The following is a 19,291-nucleotide window of genomic DNA, read 5'->3' as shown; positions in this document are numbered from 1 at the left end:
GCAGAAGTGTGCTGGGTGGATGGCTGCCTCTCCTCCTCTTGGCTCTGCTGGTGGCCACGTGGGTGCTGGCGGTTGGGATCTATCTGACCTGGAGGCAAGGTAAGGATTATAATTTAGTTCTTCAAAGAAATGCAGATGAGGAAATAACACTGATTTTTTTTGAAAGCAGATTCCTCCAAAGGCAATCACATTTTGGCATTACACAAGAGTCAGACATTTATTTAATGCCTCAGAGCTCTCCTAAAGACTAATATAATGACTCGACCACACCTGCTAAGGTAAAGCAGGGATTGGGACTCCAGATCTGCTATCACCTGTTTTCTTTTTACCATCGAGGCATCTACAACGAGTGTAATGGGCCAAAGATAGCTGATAACAAATTACATTTTACCTGTGATAGGTACTCTATGCTAGTTCCTAATTTTGAAAAATAATTCTTCCAAAGCATAAGAACAACACTCACTTGGATTCATATACTCTAAGGATCTTGCCAACTCTAGAACACTGAAGACTTGAATAAGAAATCAGAATATTTATATAGATACACAGCTAGAGAGAGGCCCACTGAAAACCTCTGCTTCTCCTCCCCTCCACACGTAGACAAGGAAATATAAATGTAGTCTTTGAGTTGTTTGTGATGTTGTATACAGAACAAGATTAATCCCATGTTCTTTCTTAGGTAAGCAAGCCAGGTCAAACTTTGACCTTAAGAATACTTATATTGGGCTTCTCTGGTGGCGCAGTGGTTGAGAGTCCGCCTGCCGATGCAGGGGACACGGGTTCGTGCCCCTATCCCGGAAGATCCCACATGCCGCGCAGCGGCTGGGCCCGCGAGCCATGGCCGCGGAGCCTGTGTGTCCGGAGCCTGTGCTCCGCAACGGGAGAGGCCACAGCAGTGAGAGGCCCGCGTACAGCAAAAAAAAAAAAAAAAAAAAAAAAAGAATACTTATATTAATGGCTATTGTTTGACTCGTATTCGTTACAGTAGTTTCATACCTAGTTTCCATTCTTTAGCACGTATAGGACAGAATTCCAGTTGAGTTCCAGCTGAAATGGGGTACCACTTAACCTTATGGAACTGTAAAGAAACTCTACCACCTGTAGGTAGAAGATGGAACAACTACTGAGTTGACCCAACTCAAAACGTGATGTGAAGGGCAGAGAGGTCAGCTGTCCCTGTTGACATATGGCACTAAAAATACTAAATTTACAACCACCCACCTGAAAAAGAGTACCTTAAACCTGAACAGGGCTTCCCTGGTGGCGCAGTGGTTGAGAGTCCGCCTGCCGATGCAGGGGACACAGGTTCGTGCCCCGGTCCGGGAAGATCCCACATGCCGCGGAGTGGCTGGGCCCATGAGCCATGGCCACTGAGCCTGTGCGTCCGGAGCCCGTGCTCCGCAACGGGAGAGGCCACAACAGTGAGAGGCCCACGTACCGCAAAAAAAAAAAAAAGAAAAAAAAACCAACCTGAACAGTTTCTATGAATTTCTTTGAAAAGCTACAGGCTTAATCAAGAGGACTAATTCAGTGATAGGGACTTAGAAAATACATCTTTTAAGCATCTTTAAGGTTTAAGCACTGATGTGTTTCAGGTGATGTGTACAAAAGGAACATCAGGGGTATTTTCCTCTCTGGCAGTCGTAACATCCCTGGTGCTACGGTGATGTGCCCTAGCAAGGGATCATTTATCAGCGATAGTTTAGACTAGAGTAAAAGCCTGTTATTTGCTTTCCAGAGATGACAAATGCTTTTCTCCCCCCCCCAGGAAGGATCAAGAAGACTTCCTTCTCTACTACCACACTACTGCCCCCCATTAAGGTTCTTGTGGTTTACCCATCTGAAGTATGTTTCCATCACATAGTTTGCTACTTCACTGAATTTCTTCAAAACCACTGCAGAAGTGAAGTCATCCTTGAAAAATGGCAGAAAAAGAAAATAGCCGAGATGGGTCCCGTGCAGTGGCTTACCACTCAGAAGAAAGCCACGGATAAGGTCATTTTCCTTCTTTCCAGTGATAACACCATGTGTGATGGTACCTGTGGCAAGAGGGGGGGCAGCCCCTGTGAGAACTCCCAAGACCTGTTTCCCCTCGCCTTTAACCTCTTCTGCAGCGATCTGAGAAGCCAGACTCATCTGCACAAATACGTGGTGGTCTATTTCAGAGAGGATGATACCAAAGACAACGACACTGGGCTCAGTGTCTGCCCCACATACCGCCTCATGAAGGATGCTACGGCTTTCTGCACAGAGCTTCTCCATGCCAAACAACGTGTGTCGATGGGGAGAAGGGTGCACGCCTGCCACTACAGCTGCTCCTCCCTGTAGCCCAGCCACGAAGCAGGAGACCTTAAAGCCTTCCTACTGCTCCAATTACAGGAGGAAAGCATCTGTGACGATTCTGAAGTTTACCGTACGGGCTACTTGTAGGGAGGATTACAGTTGAACCTTGAACAACCCAGGGGGTAGGGGCGCTGACCCTTATGCAGTCGAAAATTCATGTATAACTTTACAGTCCACCATCTGTCTCTGTGGTTCTGCACCTGTGGATTCAACTGCAGACCTGTAGTATATATTTATTGAAACAATCTACATATAAGTGCATCTGCCCAGTTTAAACTTGTGTTGTTCAAGGGTCAACCATACGTATACCTGCTTTAGCAAAAGGAAGTAAGGGAGGATTCACAACTGAATACATACACCTTAGTCTAGTAATTAAAAGTTTTTATGCTAATAAAATTGTTACAAATTTACTAACTACTGTGGCATTAAAGAACAGAAACTGAATTTATTAACTATAAAGCTAAGTCAATTTCACACCTAAAAATCAAGAACACTTATAAAACTATAACCATTCAGATAATCAATGATAAAGCATCTCCTAGCTGAATATCCAGTCTTGAATAGTCCATGCTCTGCAGAGTAGGTAGAATTGTTTAGCTCTATAACTTTCTAAGTTTAATTAATGAATGCCAAACCTAAGAGTCCTCACTAATTCACTCAATAACTTCTTAGGTGAAAAACCTTCTATTACACACACAAGTCCTTTATTTCTAAGATAACAAAAATAGGGAATAACAAGCTGAACCTGTCTTTGCTGACCAGATGACCTACTCTATGTGGAACCACTTGTATACTTGGTATTTGCATAGGACCCTCCCTCTCAGAACTAGATTCATGTCCTATCTGACTCTTGTACAGGTGACTTTTAACATCAACAACAAAATACATCACTTGCAGAGCTGATGTCTACTTTTGCCCAAAGTTAGCTATTAGAAGTCACTGTCAGAATTCAGAGTTTTATGGTTATTACATAACTTTCCATGTTCAAAACAAAAATAATTCCTATGTTGAAGTTAGCCCTCCTGAAGTAATTAGTCATTTTATAAATGAATTATTGCACTGGTTTACTTAAAAAACAGAATCTACCACAGAATTACAGAATGTAGAGATCTGTGGCGTTTTAAGTCTTTCAACTTTTTACTTTTCTCAAAGCATCTTTTTCTTAATGCAGAGGTCACCAAAAGGTTGTTTATATTAGCATCCATATTTTTCTAGGAAAGCTTGTCTCTTTCACACAGTGCAAGACTGCATCTGCTCTAGAATGTGGATCAGTTTCAGGTGGCTGACTGTTAAAATGTTCTTGTAGATTATCCTTAAAGGACCATGCCACTCCTTCTAATACATGTCTTACAGATAAAGACCAAAATAAGGAAGCATAGAGTGTCCAGCTTCACAAGCAAATGCTTAGCAATGCCTGAGGCAATACAATTAATGTGGTAAAGCTCACTTACTTGTCATGATCAGTTTTCACGGTGCTTGTAAGTGCTGGTAATAGAAGACAGCTTATGTCAAAACTTGGACCAGAAACCAACCTCCTCTGAATCAACATCTACCAGTTATAAGAGCAATATGCTATTATGTGAAAAACTATTATAAACAGAAATACATTATGCTTTTAGAACTAGGTAGCCAGTATTAAATTGTGTTGAAACAGCCCAGAAACATAAAATCAGTATTGTATAAATGTAATTATTTTGTTAAAAAACTGAAAAAATAAAAGCATACAATTTTCAAATTTAAGGCAAACATCCCAAATAATACTAGCAAATTAAAATTTTGTAATACTGGCAGACTCTTCTTTGTTTCCAACCTACTGAGCAGATATGCAAAATAATCCTATTTATTTAAAATGCTCTAGTAACAGCATTTCTCCAAGTCCTAAAACTTCCAACCATCCTTTTTTTTTTTTTTTTTGGCCATGCTGCGCTGCTTGTGGGGTCTTAGTTCCCTGACCAGGGATTGAACCCCGGGGCCACAGCAGTAAAAGTGCCGAGTCCTAACCACTGGACTTCCAGGGAAGTCCCCACCAACCGTCCTTACTGTTTCTATATTCCACTTACCTGCATCTCTTATCTGCATCTACTTTTGTCTTTCCCCCAGTCCCACTCCCACCCTCAGTTCTAGAGAAGCGAGATGGTCCCTGGCAGGGAGTGGCAGGAATCAGGCATCCTCCCCATCCTCCCAGGTCTCTGAGCCCATAGGCTGTGCTGGCTGGCTCCAGTCTCCAAACCTCCTTCCCTTCCTCTGCCGGGGCTCAGAAGGCTGCACCAAGGCCTGGACCACTGGTGGTAATAGCTGTCTGTATTTCAACTTTGGTTCAGACTGCTCACAGATTAAGGTCAACTGATCATACTGAACAAAAAGTACTCCAAGAATTTTCACTTCATTTTTCAGGTAAAGGAAAATTGGGGACCTGAGGCTTAAGTTAGAAATTACAGCAGTCTCCTTGCTTATCTGTACGACACATTAGAAAATCATTAACCTAAATCATTTCTATCTGGCTTTAGGAAGCAAATGAGTTTTCCTTTTCATTTCTGTTCTGTTTTGGTCAATGACTGTTTTCCTTCCCCAAGCCCACCCCAGATTATGTCAGTAACAAAAGCCAGCCAGCCCAGCCTTAAATCTTTGCCTCTGGAAATCTAGACCTGAACGTGCCCCAATATTTTTTGTAATACAGGAGGAAATTTTAAAAAAACAAAAAACTTTCTTTCCTATTTGGAATTTTAGCAGCATACACAAGTCATGACATATGTGCTTGCTGTACTAGATAAGAGGGAAAATGCGTGACCAGACATTTCTCACAATTCAGGTACACAGTCACACACCCACCCCTCATGGTTATGTGAGACTGCCTGATGACTCGCAGAAGCCAACCTAAATGAAGGGCTTCACCACCTGAGAACCATTCTACTGCAACAATTTAGACCATCGGGAGTTAGAGAGCCTGAAGAAGGGGCAGGAGAGTTTACCACTGAAGACTAAGTTCATATTTATTCTCAAATGTCCTGACTACAAAAGCAGCTTATTTTTTACACCAATGTCATGTTCTCAACATAAAAGTTAAAATTCATTTATTTTCATAAAACTTAAGCACCTAGATCAATAAATTAGAATATAAATGTTCTATAAGTCTTTTATACCACGAGGTTATGTGTTGGTCTTCAACAGTGACTTTTCTGTCCATTTCACCACACAAAAGCAGCTCGCTCTCGTAGCATGCGGACGCCAAAGCGCTGCCATTCTCTCTGATAAATCCACAGCTCCTGTGTCGTATCTAAACAAGCCAACACTGCCCCTCCTTTCCATGCAATCAGCCGGGGATCCATGTCCTAGAGAGGTGATAAACAAAGATATTTCAGTGTAAGCAGACAAGACATATACTTAATCATTTACTTGAATTTGGGGGTAGAAAAAACCCTGCTGAGTCAATATGGAATAAATCTGATTTTCAACTTGCATTAAAGACCCATGAAGGATCCATGAACCACAGACATCTTCTATTTCAACTCACAAGAAAATTTTTTAGTTTTTATTACTGAAAATGCTACTATTCACTATTTACTATTATTCCACAAAGAGTCCCTATAGGCAGGAACATATGTAAGGACATAACTTATTTTGAAGTTTGACTGGAATAAATATATCCCACAATCCCTCCCTCAGAATTAAAATTAAATAAAAATATTCCCAGGAATTGTCAGAATAATAAAATACAGACACAATCTGTTTCTAAATTCCTGTGTTTATGGTTGCCAAGATAGTTCAAACCAAAAAGATCCTTGAATATCACCTGGTCTAGGGACCAGCAGGAGATTCTTAATATGAAAGAGATAAAAATGGAATTGTTCTGGCTGACAGCATGAGAACAGTCAGTCTTCTCCTTGCCCCATCCAGTCCTTTGACAAAGGTGAAGTCAGTCATGCTAGTTTGGAGGGCACAGCAGGGACTAAAAGCCAGTAACCTAGTCCCTAGTCCAGAGTTCCTTTCACCACATCTGTGACCTGCTGAAAGTAATTTTTCCACTTGCTCCAAGCCCTTAAGAACTCCCCAGATGCAAACCCACGCCTCCCAGGATTTTCTCTGTCCAATACAACTAGAAATAATGCTGTTTCACCGGCAAAGAGTACAACTTGCACCATGTACAACATACCTTGGGCCTTGTGATCACATCCACATTTTCAATAATTCGCCTGAATGAAGGTGGCATCTTATTGAGAATTCTGTGCTGCAGAAATTCTTGAGCTTTATGAAACATCAAACCACCTCCCACCACCAGGATGGAGCTGTACATCTTCTTTTTGGTTTCATCAGACGCTGAAAAGACAGTGAAATCCCCTCCACGCTTTTTCTCCATATCCACCACCACCCCAGGCCAAGCCACCATCATCTCTTGCTTGGATAACTGCAGGAGCCTTCTCAAAGGTCTCTCTCCCAACCCATCCTAGACAATGCTACCATGCAGCCAGAGGAACCTTGCAAAACACAAATGTGAGCATGTTGCTCTCCCACCCCCGACCCTGCTAGTAGCAGGATTAGGACCAGAATCTCTAGCAGGGCCTACAAAGTCCAGCGTGGTGTGTCCCCACCACTTCCCACAGCTTCACCCTGCATCCTGCTTTCCAGCCACACTGGCCTTCACACAGGCTTCTCCATCTACCTGGAATACCAAGGTAACACCTCACTCTCCCCCTAGATCCCTCTCTCAAATGGCTCTTCCTCAGGAAAGCCTTCCCTGCCTCCCCACCTCCACAGCCTCTCCTGAGTAAAAACCCCTTATTAAATCCCTCAATCAGAAACTCTCAGTCAGAACCCTTTAGTTCAATTTTGTAGCACCTGCCGCAGTTGTAATTTCATCTTTGTGTGGTAAGTTGACTTGTTTTGGTCTCTTCCACTAGGCTCCATGCTCAGCGAGGCCAGGAACCAGATCCTAACACCTGACAATGTAGGCACAAAGCAGATGCTCAATAGCTTTTCTTTCTTTTTTTTTTTTTTTGCTCAATAGCTTTTGCATGAACATGCTGCAGGGCAAAACTACACCCTAGCCTGAACCCTGTAATTGCTCTCTCCCGGCTCCCAACATGCTTACAACAACAGTCTATGCTATGGAGGATGGCTTTATCCAGGCCCAGGGCTTTCCCTTCAAACAACGAGATGGCAGTCTTCCTGGACATCAGTGCAGTGAGAGCTTCCTCAGAATCATTGCCAGCCATCAAGCAGTCTCCCTGGGAGGATCCCAAATCCACTTCCTGGGAATGCAGTCTTTCTGGAAGATCAGAGGACTGGCCACGAAGATCCCCCTCAAATCCAATGGGTTTGGATGCAGACTTTCGGTCAGCAGTAGCTTTTGCAGACTTTAAATCAATCAAAAGGAGAATCAAATGGATGGTAAGGCTATGATAGAACATGGTTGATGTTCTCCAGCTAGATCCCCCCCTCTCCCTACCCCACTACTCTACACTCTATAAAAAGAAGGTCTGTCACTGTGCTGCAGAGAGGAAACACACCATAGTTCTACGAGCAAGCACCTGGTCTCCACCCCCGGATAACTGGGAGTGAGGGGTGGTGTGCAGAAGATGAGGAAGTGCTGACAATTCCAAAACAATCATGGGCAGGCAGCGCGTGAGGTAACACCTCACTCTCCCCCTAGATCCCTCTCTCAAATGGCTCTTCCTTAGGAAAGCCTCACCTGCCTCCCCGCCTCCACAGCTCCTCCTGAGTAAAAGAGCTATAACTTTGCTATTACTGATTGGATTTTTAAGATTGAAATGTCGATGTAGATGAACCTTTTTCCCCTGAGTTTTTAAGTGTAGTAGTTCACTGGAATTCTTAGGCCAGTGGCTGTTATGGGTCCTCATTTTCAGACCTTATCTAAGCACCCCATGCTCAGCTTTGGGACAGGAACAAAGACTAGAAAAGGTTCACTGCCCTCTTCTCTCCATCATGAGCTGCTGTTTCATTAGCAGATGAGAGCTTTAATTTGTGCCCCTGAATCAGACATCCTATAACTAGGATCAGCTTTGGACAAAAAAATTCAGCTCTTTGCCTGTGCCACCCAGTTTTTGCATGATAATTTTAAAATAGGTAAGATTTTACTGAAAATACTACTGGATAAATATTCAAAAGTAGATGAAGTATTATACATAAAGTACATAAAAAATAATTCATGCCAAAAGGGAAGTATCTTATAGACTGGTATTCTGAAAATTGATGTTTGCTGAATAAAGAAATCTGTCATCTTGATTTTAAACACAGACTTCATTTCATCTACGGTCTTAAAAACAGTAACAGCTTTAGTATACTGTCAGATTGCAGCCACTGCAATGATCCATTAATTATGGGCAAACGTCTCATACAGGGACAAAACTGTCTCCTCTCACACAGAATGACCACAGACCTGTTCTTGCTTGCTTTGTGTGGCCAGCAGGTAATGTTCATCATGAGGATCCTCAGGGTCACCCTGGGATCTGTGCTGCAAAGTTGTCATTTTCTGTCCAACGATTCCAAAAGTTGCTGGATAAAACAAAGCCATCGGAGCCTGTGCATGGAAGGAAAAGAATGACCAACCAAGGATACTGCCTTCTGAAAAAACTGACCCATTAAATAAATTTTGTTCTTCCAAAAACAAAACTGGCAAATCAGATCCTGTAAGTTAGACCGAGCAAGCATTCTCTTTCAGAAGTAACATTATTTCTTCAGTGCATGATAGGCCAGAAAACTCACTTATCATCAAATTGAATGGGTGATATAACACCAGAAATCTCAAAGTAAACGTAAAATAAGTGCCTAGTAATCTACTTTATAATTTCCTAGTAAGAATGGTGCCTCTTTCTAAACAACAACTCATCACATACTGGCTAATTAAAATAATGGCTCAGATCTGTTCTAATCTGTACTCTACCAGTGGTTTAAATGTTGGGTTAGCAGCTAATTTACAACCAGTTGACATTCTCTCCTCATGAGGTTTCCAACAAGTACATATTCTCTCAGTCTGATTGAACCTGGCTGCCTTTCTTTCTACCCATGGAAATATATACCGATGTGTTACCTGGAGTTTTTCATCTCCTAATCGAAACTGGTAAAGAAGGGCAGGGGAATCTGGATGTCGAATCTGAAACTCATGGTCCTGAAGCCCAGAGATGTCCTGATTCCAGGAAAAGATGCTGTCAGTGAATCAGTAAAAGTGCATGCAAACTCTTCAAATGCCATCTAAATCTCACCTATAAAAGGGCTGCCCTACAACTTCCTACCACTCCCACTGGAACTTAATAAAACAAGAGTTCAACTGTACCTTGATTCTCTTTCAACATTTCTGAAGTTCCCACTATGTGCATTTTTGTTTGCTTCACTATCAACACACACCAATACAATGTCCAAACCAGTAAGCAAATTCCCTCAATAACTGGGAAATGTTACCCTGTCTTATGTTTCTCAAAAAAAATTTTATTCAGAATTACATGAAAAATGTACTTGAAAAATGCTTTAAAAAAGTTGGAAAAAGAAAGGTCTAAAACAAATAGCATAAAAAGGTAGCAATTCATATACAGCAATGACTAAATGTTGACTGTTCACAATACCAAGAAAGTGCTTCAAACGATACCATTTTATTAACTGTCTATACCTATGTATTTACCTGCTACTATTCATTACATCCAAAGGTTTATCTTTATCCTTTATTAGAATGATTGTAGATCCTAAGGAGAGAGATATCTGCTAAACTCTCTTAAAAAAACTAGCTGTGTTTTCCAGAGCCTGAGACACATCCGTACGGCTCTGCCCTTAGCAAAAAACTCTCTCACTCCTTAAGAACTTCAGCCTCAAGGCTTCATAAACTTGGGTTGAACAGGTTGCATAATACTGTTAAATTTTTAATTAGCTTTAAATATCTTCAATTTTTCCTGAAAACAAAAATAATCAGCAATTTTGATTTTACTCCCACCTGATCTAAATGACAAAAAGTTTCTTTAAGGTGCTGCAGAAGAAGGCAATCCATTTTATTTGTTAACTGGCATTCTCTGTAAGGGAACCCAGCTCGCTGCATCAGCCAGTAAAAACATCTTGACACATCAGATCCACCATATGCCAGACAGAGCCTAGTGTTAAGAGAAAAGGGCAGATGGGTAACCTGTCAGTTAAGAAGGTGCAAAGGGTGCTCCAAAAACTCAGGCACAGTGAAACACAGCAAGTTTCAAGAAATGTTGTAGAGATAAACTAAAGCATGAAAGGACAGAATGGATGTAAGGGAGACAGAAAGGAAACTAGCAAAAACCAGTGGTGAACATCTAGAAGCAAAAAATGCTATTTGCAAAAAACGTCCAAGAAACAGAATACATATTAAATCCGGCTCATTTCCAAGTCCATATGTGTAGCATATGACAGCTGTTTGACTGTCTATACTCACCAACATGTAGAAATGGCAGGCAGTGACACCGTAAGACAAACTTAAGGGAGAAAATCTTAGCGAATACTATCCACTAACTGAATATTTCTATGATTTGGAAAGATCACTGCTGTGTTGTTTTAGTGGTAGAAGCCCTGGGTCCAGTGTTTTCTCTATACTTTGAAAACCAATGGCATTAGGTGTTACAAATGGATGAGCCCAAACAACTCAATCTGGGTTTGAGAATGCACTGTAACTTGTGGTGGGAGGTAACAAATTAACCTTTCTCATGGACTGCTTGGACCCTCTTTTAAATTTGTTTCTATGACTTAAGAGTCAAACTTCCTATGTGGGTGACAGAAAGAATTGAAGCATCCTGAAGAAGCCATCCTGGAAGCACAAAATGCTGCAGAGAACTGCTGTGTGCACTACCTGAGTGTGCTTACCTGTGCTGGGCTTGTCTCAGGACAGACAAGCAGCAAACCTGCTCCTGCTAGTTATTTTATTACCTCTTCTATCAGTGATGACATAATGAATGGACCTAACCACCATAAAGTTACTCCTCACTCACCAAAAACAATTATGACAAGAAAAGCAAATACTCAAAATGCTAGCTAGCTAGAGAATTCAGACCTGAAAACCTATTTTCTCCTACGTGACTTGCCCAAATAAAGCTTTGCTGTGAATGTGATTGGTATCTCTCTGCCACACCATAGTGAAGGACACAGAGTTACATACACACTTCCTCTGTGGGAAAGCACACAACACACACTAGGGCTTTCAGGAGCTGCTAATGTGAACTCACATTAGAGAGTTCCAATGGGAAGGGTAAAATCGGCTATTTATAGCTGTGTTAGAATTTGCACTTCCACAATCTTACTAGTTTCACATGAAAAATCTAAATATGTAATTCCTTACAAGAACTTCTTTCTAACTCATGATGCTTTTAGTTGAACAGGCTGTGTGGGGAGAAGGAGCAGGGAATACCTCCTCCCAAGCTCCTCACCGAGTGTTCCGATGAGAGACCCCATCCTCCACACAGCACACACTTGTCTTTTGGTCTCCAACATCTACAATACACGTGCTGCTTAAACCACTTCCATAGGTGGCGCACACAGACTCCTGATGGACCACAATCCCTGAAAAACAAAAGGCAGAGGGGTGAACAGCTGGGGAGCAGGAAAGATCCTACAACAAATATTCAATTAAAGTCTAGGAACCTCCAGGCAATCATCCAAGTATCACTGACCCTCCCAGAATAAGCATTTCAATAAAGCAGTGAATCAGATTAACTTTGTCAGTAAAAACAAAAACAATCTCATTTCAGGCAGATTTCACTGGGATATCAGACATACCTGAAAAACCCATCTTCATTAGGATCATATTCACTAATTCTTTCACATGCTGTTTATTATAGATATCAGGAATTAACAAGATGCATCTATAATACTAAAAAGAAGAACAAAGAAAAAAATATAAAATGGTTAACACTCAAGTCAGGTCAAAATAAATTTCACCACACTTGTTGTCAAAGAGGATTCTCTCTAAAGCAGTGGCAGCAATGGCTAGAGGCCCAAAATAAAAATTCAAAGCTCTCTGCTATCCTTTAGGTTTTATGAAAAAAGAAACAGAAAATGCTGAAGTTTTGTGGGCTTTTTTCCCTTTGAGTTATTTAACGCTTGTAAAATGAAAAATAAGACAACTGATGTTTCCGAAAAAGGTCCAGAGAGATGCATAAACATGAGCAAGCTTGCTGATTGCAGAGCAGTTGAGAGGTACACCAAGAACCAAACAAAATGAGAAAAAAAAGAAAGCACCAGAGGGGAATTCAGTGAAGGAAAAAAAGATATCCTTAACAGCTTAAGGTCGAGAAGGCTTCAAGGACACTGTCTTACAAACAACTGAGTATAGTATACTTTTATTGACCAAGAATCTTAAAGACAATCCAATAACTGGTCATTTTAATTTACCTTTAAATCTTTCAGTGGGATTTCCAAGTATTTTTGTATCGCATGAGACCATATTACTTCAATATCTGCCAGAACAGCTGTAAGGGAGCCCCCAGGTCCTGGGTGAATATTTAACTGACCTCTTCTGATAGGCCAGTGAATATTGTAACAGTCCAAAGGATTAACATACAGAGCCTAGAAAAGACAGGGAGATGAATACATTGTTAAAACTCTTCTCTCAGGGTTTTCTAGATTCACACTCAAAAACGTAAGGCCAGAAATTATCATTAACATTTGCTGACTGTTCTAATGTTGAGAGTTGGTGTATGTAACATCTCAGGAGCCAGTGTGAATATCTGGTCCTCAAGGTAGGATTACAGAATGCTAAGAAAAACTAGAACTAGGTGGCAAAGCAAATTAATTTTAGAAATAGTATCTAGGTTTTCTTCTTCCATTTCACTGTAAAGAAGTTTCCTACCTCTTCTCCTACCAAAAACTCAGGGTGATGAGATGTGTTTGTCCACTTATTTCCAGAGCAATGATCTAAAATCGCAGGTCGCATCTGCTTGTTGTAGGAACGTGCCTGAAACAAAAGAGCATCCGAAAATTCTCTGAATCCATGCAAGAAAACAAAAAAGGGGTTGTCCTCTTTTCTCCTCTCTCACAGACCAGATACAGTAGCAAATTTTAATCGTAAATCCAAGATATGTGAGAAAATATTGATTGGTCACAAGTGGATTCTCCTGCCCTATACCACAATCTTGATTTCTCCCATAATGTTAACACTTAGGCAGTGATTCAGTCAGTCCAAAATTAATACCGTACTCTGCTGAAAGTTGAATACAGATTTATATATCATACAGACTCATGTCCATTCCTAGCAGTACTGGTTTATCACGTTAAAATGACAAATGTGGTAATAGGAATACAGCTTCCCATCAAGATCCTGGAATTACACACTTAAGACTCTCAGATAAACTAAATTTTCATCAACTTGATACAAGAAACACCACCTTACAAATTATTTGGCTTGCCTAGACATTTGCAACACCAATTCAGGTATTCTGTAGGTGGTTAAGAATGGTTTTTCTTCCTCTTTTAAGGAAATCCCATCTTTAATTTGCATAATGAAATAGGGAGCACACACGAATGGTTACGACTTAACAGCAGTGGTCAAAGAATGAATCTGAAGAAAGAGTTGAGACTGAACCTGCTCAGGGGACACAGGAATCCGTCTTGTACCATTTGACATCTTTTTAGACCATATTGCTTGATCCACCATTTTAAGGCCATTTTGTCTTTGTTCATTACTTTCAGGTTTCTGGGGAAAAAGAACAGAGATGAAGAGTATAAAGAACTTAGTGAAAAAGAGAAAGAAATGGCAAAATACTAATTTAATCCAGCAAGAGCAAATGCTCCCTCATCAACAAGTAGCATGTCCTTCACCTCTGTTACATGTATTAATCTTAAGAATTCAAAGTAATCTTCTGATTATTTATAAATTAAAAGATCAGAAAAGAGCCATCGTCATAAAACTATCTGCAAAAATCTATAACCTCAAGTGACTTTTGACTGATATCAGAGCACTGCTACTTTATATTTACAAGGTATTCAAGAGACTCTTCCATATATCTATATAATTCTCATGTTCACAATTTTACAACAATGTTTTATTCCTTCATGTGTTATTTCACTTAATTAATGAGTATTCAAGTTCTTGTGATATTGCAAAGAACACTCTATATTTTTATAAAATATTATTTTGTTTTCTTTCCATTTTTATTCCTGAGATTTATTCCTAAAATAGAACTGTAAGATCCAAAGATATGCGAATTTTAGATTCTTACACTGTCACGTTATACTTAAGCTTAGAAATGGACTTAAGGAGAGTCTGTTAGTTATGCTAAAAAATGGAACCCTAAGGCTTACTATAAGAATTATAGAAACTGCAAGTTCCTAAAACTACCCTTGATTTAAAACTTAAAGCAGATTACAATGCAATACACATATTTAACACCTATAACAAAAATTTTCCTGTTAATTATCACCTGCAAAATAGGATGCCTACTGCATCCTAAGTAAATGCTTACTCCAAGGAAATACTATTTTTTGCCTTTAAATTATGATTTGATCTAAGACTGTAACAAGTGCTTATTGTAGCAATTCAATTTGCTACAGATTGAAAATATGAGCTCAATTTAAACTCTAAGTATGGGGAAGAGAAAATATGGCAGTCAGTTAATAGACACCTGGATGCATCATTTTAAGGGAGTGACAATTCTGTATCTTCCACTAAAGATCATCTTCATCAATACCCAATTCATCCTGATGGGTTAAAAAATTAGATTTACTTTTGTTATAATTACTTCTGTACAATCTAAAATTGATAGCTCAGATAAAAAATGATATTTGTAACCCTGAATGATGTCGTTATTTTAAAATACATTAAAGCTATGAAGATGTCATTCAAGATTATGGCATACATTGAATATTGAAGCCCTCCCACGGAGACAACCCTGGGCTTTCTCTCTAGGTCTTACATTTCTTTTGTGTATGTGTGCTGGGGGGGCGGGGGGTTGGGTTTTTTTGGCCACGCTGTACGGCTTGTGGGATCTTAGTTCCCTGACCAGGGATTGAACCCCAGCCCTCGGCAGCGAAAACTCAGAGTCCTAACCACTGGAACGCCAGCATCCTCCATTTCTGACTTACATTTAGTCCCTCCCTTAGGAGCCAGTTGTCTTTGTACAGGGGCTGCCCTTGTTGTTTGTGTCTTCGTGCAATAACATGAGGAATGCTGGCAGGAAGTGTGTCTGTGGCTCGACCGATCCTCAGAGTTGTTGAACCTGGATGTATGACAACGATGAAGTTGCTCTGGATTTGCTGCAAATACAAAACATAGGAGTGTGACCTCAGTAAATAACATGCAGGTAACATGTTAAATAACACAGAGGTAACAGGCTAGACTAAGAAATTAGTTTCCTGTAATGACTATCAAACTCAAAGGTATCAAAATAATTCAGTAAAGGGAGTTCTCTAAGAGGCATCCAAATATTGCTCTCTGCCTGAATGCAAACTCTTTTTGTATCTGTGTGCCGAGGATCTGACTCACGGTACATAGGTCAACAAATATTTGTTTAGATGAACGAAATCCTAACTACCCAATGCAAATCAAGCTATAATTTGGGGGCATTTCTGTGCCAATCACTGTGGGTACAATGGTGACCAGGACAAAGTCCTGACCACTAGAGAACTTCCCATTTACTAGAGAAGAGAGTTAAACAACGAATAAGAGTGTGGGGAATACTATGACTTGTGAAGTATGGGGTTCCCTAAATCTGAATCACCTAAAGATCCTTGTTAAAACAAAACAAGACAAAAAAGACCCTAAAGCTTCACTACAAATTTTCTGATTCAGAATCTCCAGGAAGAGAGAGCCTAGGAATCTACAATTTACAAAAGCTCCTGAAGTAATTAGTATGATCACTCAGATGTGACAACACTGGTTGAGAAGGTGAGAGAAGGAGTTAATTTAAGATCAGAATCACTGTTTTGCAATGCTGGAAAGTAAGTGGACTTTATACATGGACCACTTCCGAGAATGCGCATGAACGGTATTTTCGTCATTGTTTTTTAAACACTTTACCCTTATTGGTTCTGTACTAGTTACCTGATCTGGCAAGTCTGCAGTTAAAAAACCAGAGTTCACAATTCTATCCTCACAGGTCAAAAAGCTCTGCTGCATTTCACCATCCATTATTGGGAGACAGTGAACAAGGACTGACAAAGCAGCACAAATCAGGACAGTGGAGTAATGACTGTGGGCTTTTGGATCTGTAATTCTCAAGGGGGCAGAATATAACCTGAATCACTAGGGAACCTTTACCACGTAAACCTGTTGAGCGACCCAGAGTTTCAGGAGGGAGTGGGGGAAGAAGGGACTCCAACAATCCCTTTGACAACAGGATGCCTCTGTTGAGAATCACCATTCCAGTGTGACTCCTAAGTCAGCGCCTACTCTGCTCTGCCTTAAGCTACAGTTGTGTCTTCTTGGCATGTCCTCATTTAAAATATTTCCATAACTTGCCAATAAGATACAGTCCTGAACCTCCAAGATCAAGACCCTGCCTACTTCTCTAGCTCTACTCTAGAACCACTTACTTTTCAGTCTCTTTAATCTTCCCAACCCAGATGTCTCCTGATTTCTTAGTTCACTGTGCTGACATTCAGGCCTTCACAAACGCAACGCCCCTTGCCTGCAGTGTTCTTTCTCCCTGTTAAATCTTACTCCTCCCTTCAGGTCTAAAGTTAAATGTCATCAGACCAGGTTTATTTGTCCTCCTGCAATAAAATCTTATGGCACCCCTCCTTTTCATGACACTTATCATTCTTGTAATGATTTACTGTCTGCTCTCTCAAAAGACAAAACCTTCATGTAAAGGACTACTACTGTCTTGTTCACTACTCTGTGTCCAGTGCATGGCATACAGGAGCCTAGGAGGTATTTGTTGAATGCCCGTGGCACCACTCTCACATGGCCTCGTGCTCTGCAGCACACTTCTCAAGCTTTTGCGTGCTATGGCAGACAACATTTATCTAGCAAACTGAGTTAAACAGATGAGGTGGCTTGCCATCAGGGACATCTGTGCCTCATTAATAGTACACAGGCTGCAGCACACTGATTGGGAAGCTCTGGGGTGGTAAACGCAGTTTTCCGAAGTGTGGACAAGCAGTTTTTAATAATTACATATCTACCTTAACATATCAGAAAACAACTAGCCAATACATCCTACACATCATTTCCTGGACATTACTGCTTAAGATAAAATTGAGGAAAAACAGTTATTCAGCAAATAATGGTAGAGGTCTCACAGAGGATATGGAAAAACCAAAAGTTGTTACATGACTTTAGTTAAGCAAATGTTGTTATAGTGGCTAATGGCCCAGGCTCCAGATTCACAAATCTGGCTCGAAATTCAGGCTGTGCCACTTCCTTGCTCTAGATAAAGTTCCTACCTCAGAGAGCTATTGTGAGGATTAAACGAGTTAATCATGGAGCTCGGAGTCTGGCTATCTCTTCCCAAGTTCTGCATTCCCTTCAGAAGAGGCCAGGCTCTGGCTTAGACGACCCTCTTGATGCCATCCCTGTTACGATCTCCAGTCTCATGTCTTGCTCCCTCTTCTTCCTCAATTCCAGACATCCTCATCTCCAACATTTCATATCCTCCCTTGGCCCAGGTCTCTTCCATGCTGTTTTCCTGCCCTCACATTCCCCCTGGCTAACTCCTAATCATCCTTTAGGTCTTTGTCCAGGTGTCACCTCCACTGAAGAAACTGTCCCAGACCGTCAGGGCTGGAGGAGGTACCTGCTGTGTGTGCCCAATACCTCCCCCTATGGTCCTCTGCACTACCCCATCCCACTCCATGCCCTAGGTACTTACTGCCCACCCCCAACCGTGAGCTCCCCCTTCCCACCAAGTGGGAGAATCCTACAGAGTGGGAAATGGCAAGGCCCTTACACACCATCCAGTCTATCCCCTCAACTAGTTGGCAGGAAGGTGACAGCCCTGTGCTGGTCTCATGGCCTGGGAGGCTGGGGTTCGCACAGTGGCTGGTGTCACTGGCCTGGCCATCTGCACTGTGCCCTCGGAGCAAGCGGGGAACGACCCCCCTGCACCGCCCACCTGGGTGGGCGCCCGAACACTCCCGCCGTTCGCCAGCCTCCTCCCCTCGCCCAGCTCCGTGGCCCCCCGCCCCGCCCGGAAGCCGAGTCCGAGGCCCGCCCCCAGCGCCTCACCTCCTGCAACGACTCCGGCACCAGCGCGGGCACGATGGGTCGCTTCACGCCGCGCTGCTCCTTCTCCTTCTCCCCGCCCTTCTCTTTCCCGTTCTCCGTGTCCCCCTTCTCGGCCTGGGTCATCTCGGCCGCCGACGCCCCTCCAGCCTCTAGCCTCAAGGACGCAACGCGACCGCCAAAGAAGAGGCCTCGGAGCAGGCTCAACCTCTCGGCCGACTGCCCACAACCAAGATGGCTGCCGGGAGTCGGCCCAGAGCATTCCGGGAAAGCGGAAGGGCGGAGCTGCACGGAGGAGGGTGAGGTGGGAGGGTGCACTGGCTGGATGTTGCTGTGATTGGTCCTGGCTGCAGCATGCCCGCAACCTACTTGTGTTTTGTTTTGCGTGCTTGCTGTGGAGCAGCTGATAACTGGTGTCTCGTTTCATCATCACGCCTGTCTTTTCTGGCTTCTCAGACACCATACGTAATTCTAGTTCTCCTCGTAGTTCACTGGCCATGCTCAGCCGGGCCTCTGATGTTAGGATTCTCTGGAGTTAGGGCTTCTCTCTATACACTCCTTGGATGACTTTATCCAGTTTCATGGCTTTAAATATGAAGATAACTCCCAAATATGTATTTCCAGTTTGAATCACGCCCTGATAACCAACTGCTTATTTAGTATCTCCACTTAGATGTCTAGAAGGCGTTGTAAACTTAAATATATCCAAAATGTAACTCGATCCCCGCCTCCCCCCAAAAAATCTACTCCCATTTTCACCATCCTGTTTCACTTGTTTCTTCAATTGTCCACATCTTCTACATCCAAATCCATCAGCAAATCCCACAGTCC

The 19,291-nt window shown here is 41.9% G+C and overlaps 1 protein-coding gene across 3 annotated transcripts; it reads right to left on the bottom strand.

The window, feature by feature from the left end:
* ACTR8 (actin related protein 8) lies at positions 1-18,691 on the bottom strand. Of its 3 annotated transcripts, XR_014016917.1 has the most exons (16): positions 18,464-18,691; positions 15,379-15,549; positions 13,880-13,990; positions 13,148-13,252; positions 12,691-12,864; positions 12,076-12,169; positions 11,727-11,859; positions 10,280-10,433; positions 9,389-9,484; positions 8,738-8,878; positions 7,430-7,694; positions 6,494-6,657; positions 5,484-5,672; positions 3,795-3,828; positions 1,971-2,039; positions 1-88 (listed from the first exon to the last, which is right to left on the bottom strand). XR_014016917.1 is itself a non-coding variant. In XM_081246938.1 (14 exons), exons 1-13 carry the CDS (start codon positions 18,584-18,586, stop codon positions 5,529-5,531), a joined length of 1,875 nt encoding a protein of 624 aa, XP_081103064.1. In that variant the 5' UTR covers positions 18,587-18,691; the 3' UTR covers positions 3,772-3,828; positions 5,484-5,528. The 3 variants fall into 3 exon arrangements, 2 of the variants coding, with proteins under 2 accessions (XP_081103064.1, XP_081103063.1); XM_081246938.1 differs by lacking the exons at positions 1-88; positions 1,971-2,039 and having other exon boundaries at positions 3,772-3,828; XM_081246937.1 differs by lacking the exons at positions 1-88; positions 1,971-2,039; positions 3,795-3,828 and having other exon boundaries at positions 4,096-5,672.
* Between the last annotated feature and the right edge of the window lie 600 nt (positions 18,692-19,291).

This window comes from Mesoplodon bidens (genome assembly GCF_964165515.1).
Source record: "Mesoplodon bidens genome assembly, chromosome: 10".
In the NCBI taxonomy this organism is placed as follows: Eukaryota; Metazoa; Chordata; class Mammalia; order Artiodactyla; family Ziphiidae; genus Mesoplodon; species Mesoplodon bidens.
The sequence above is the reverse complement of the archived record's forward strand: the minus strand, read 5'-3'. Positions and strand labels throughout refer to the sequence as shown.

Coding starts and splice junctions, on each gene's coding strand:
- ACTR8 (XM_081246938.1), bottom strand. CDS start 18,586: ATGACCCAGGCCGAGAAGGGGGACACGGAGAACGGGAAAGAGAAGGGC. Junction 10,434..11,726: donor GTCTCTCATCGGAACACTCG/GTGAGGAGCTTG, acceptor TCTTAACACTAG/GCTCTGTCTGGCATATGGTG. Junction 7,695..8,737: donor CACAAAGCAAGCAAGAACAG/GTCTGTGGTCAT, acceptor ATTGATTTAAAG/TCTGCAAAAGCTACTGCTGA.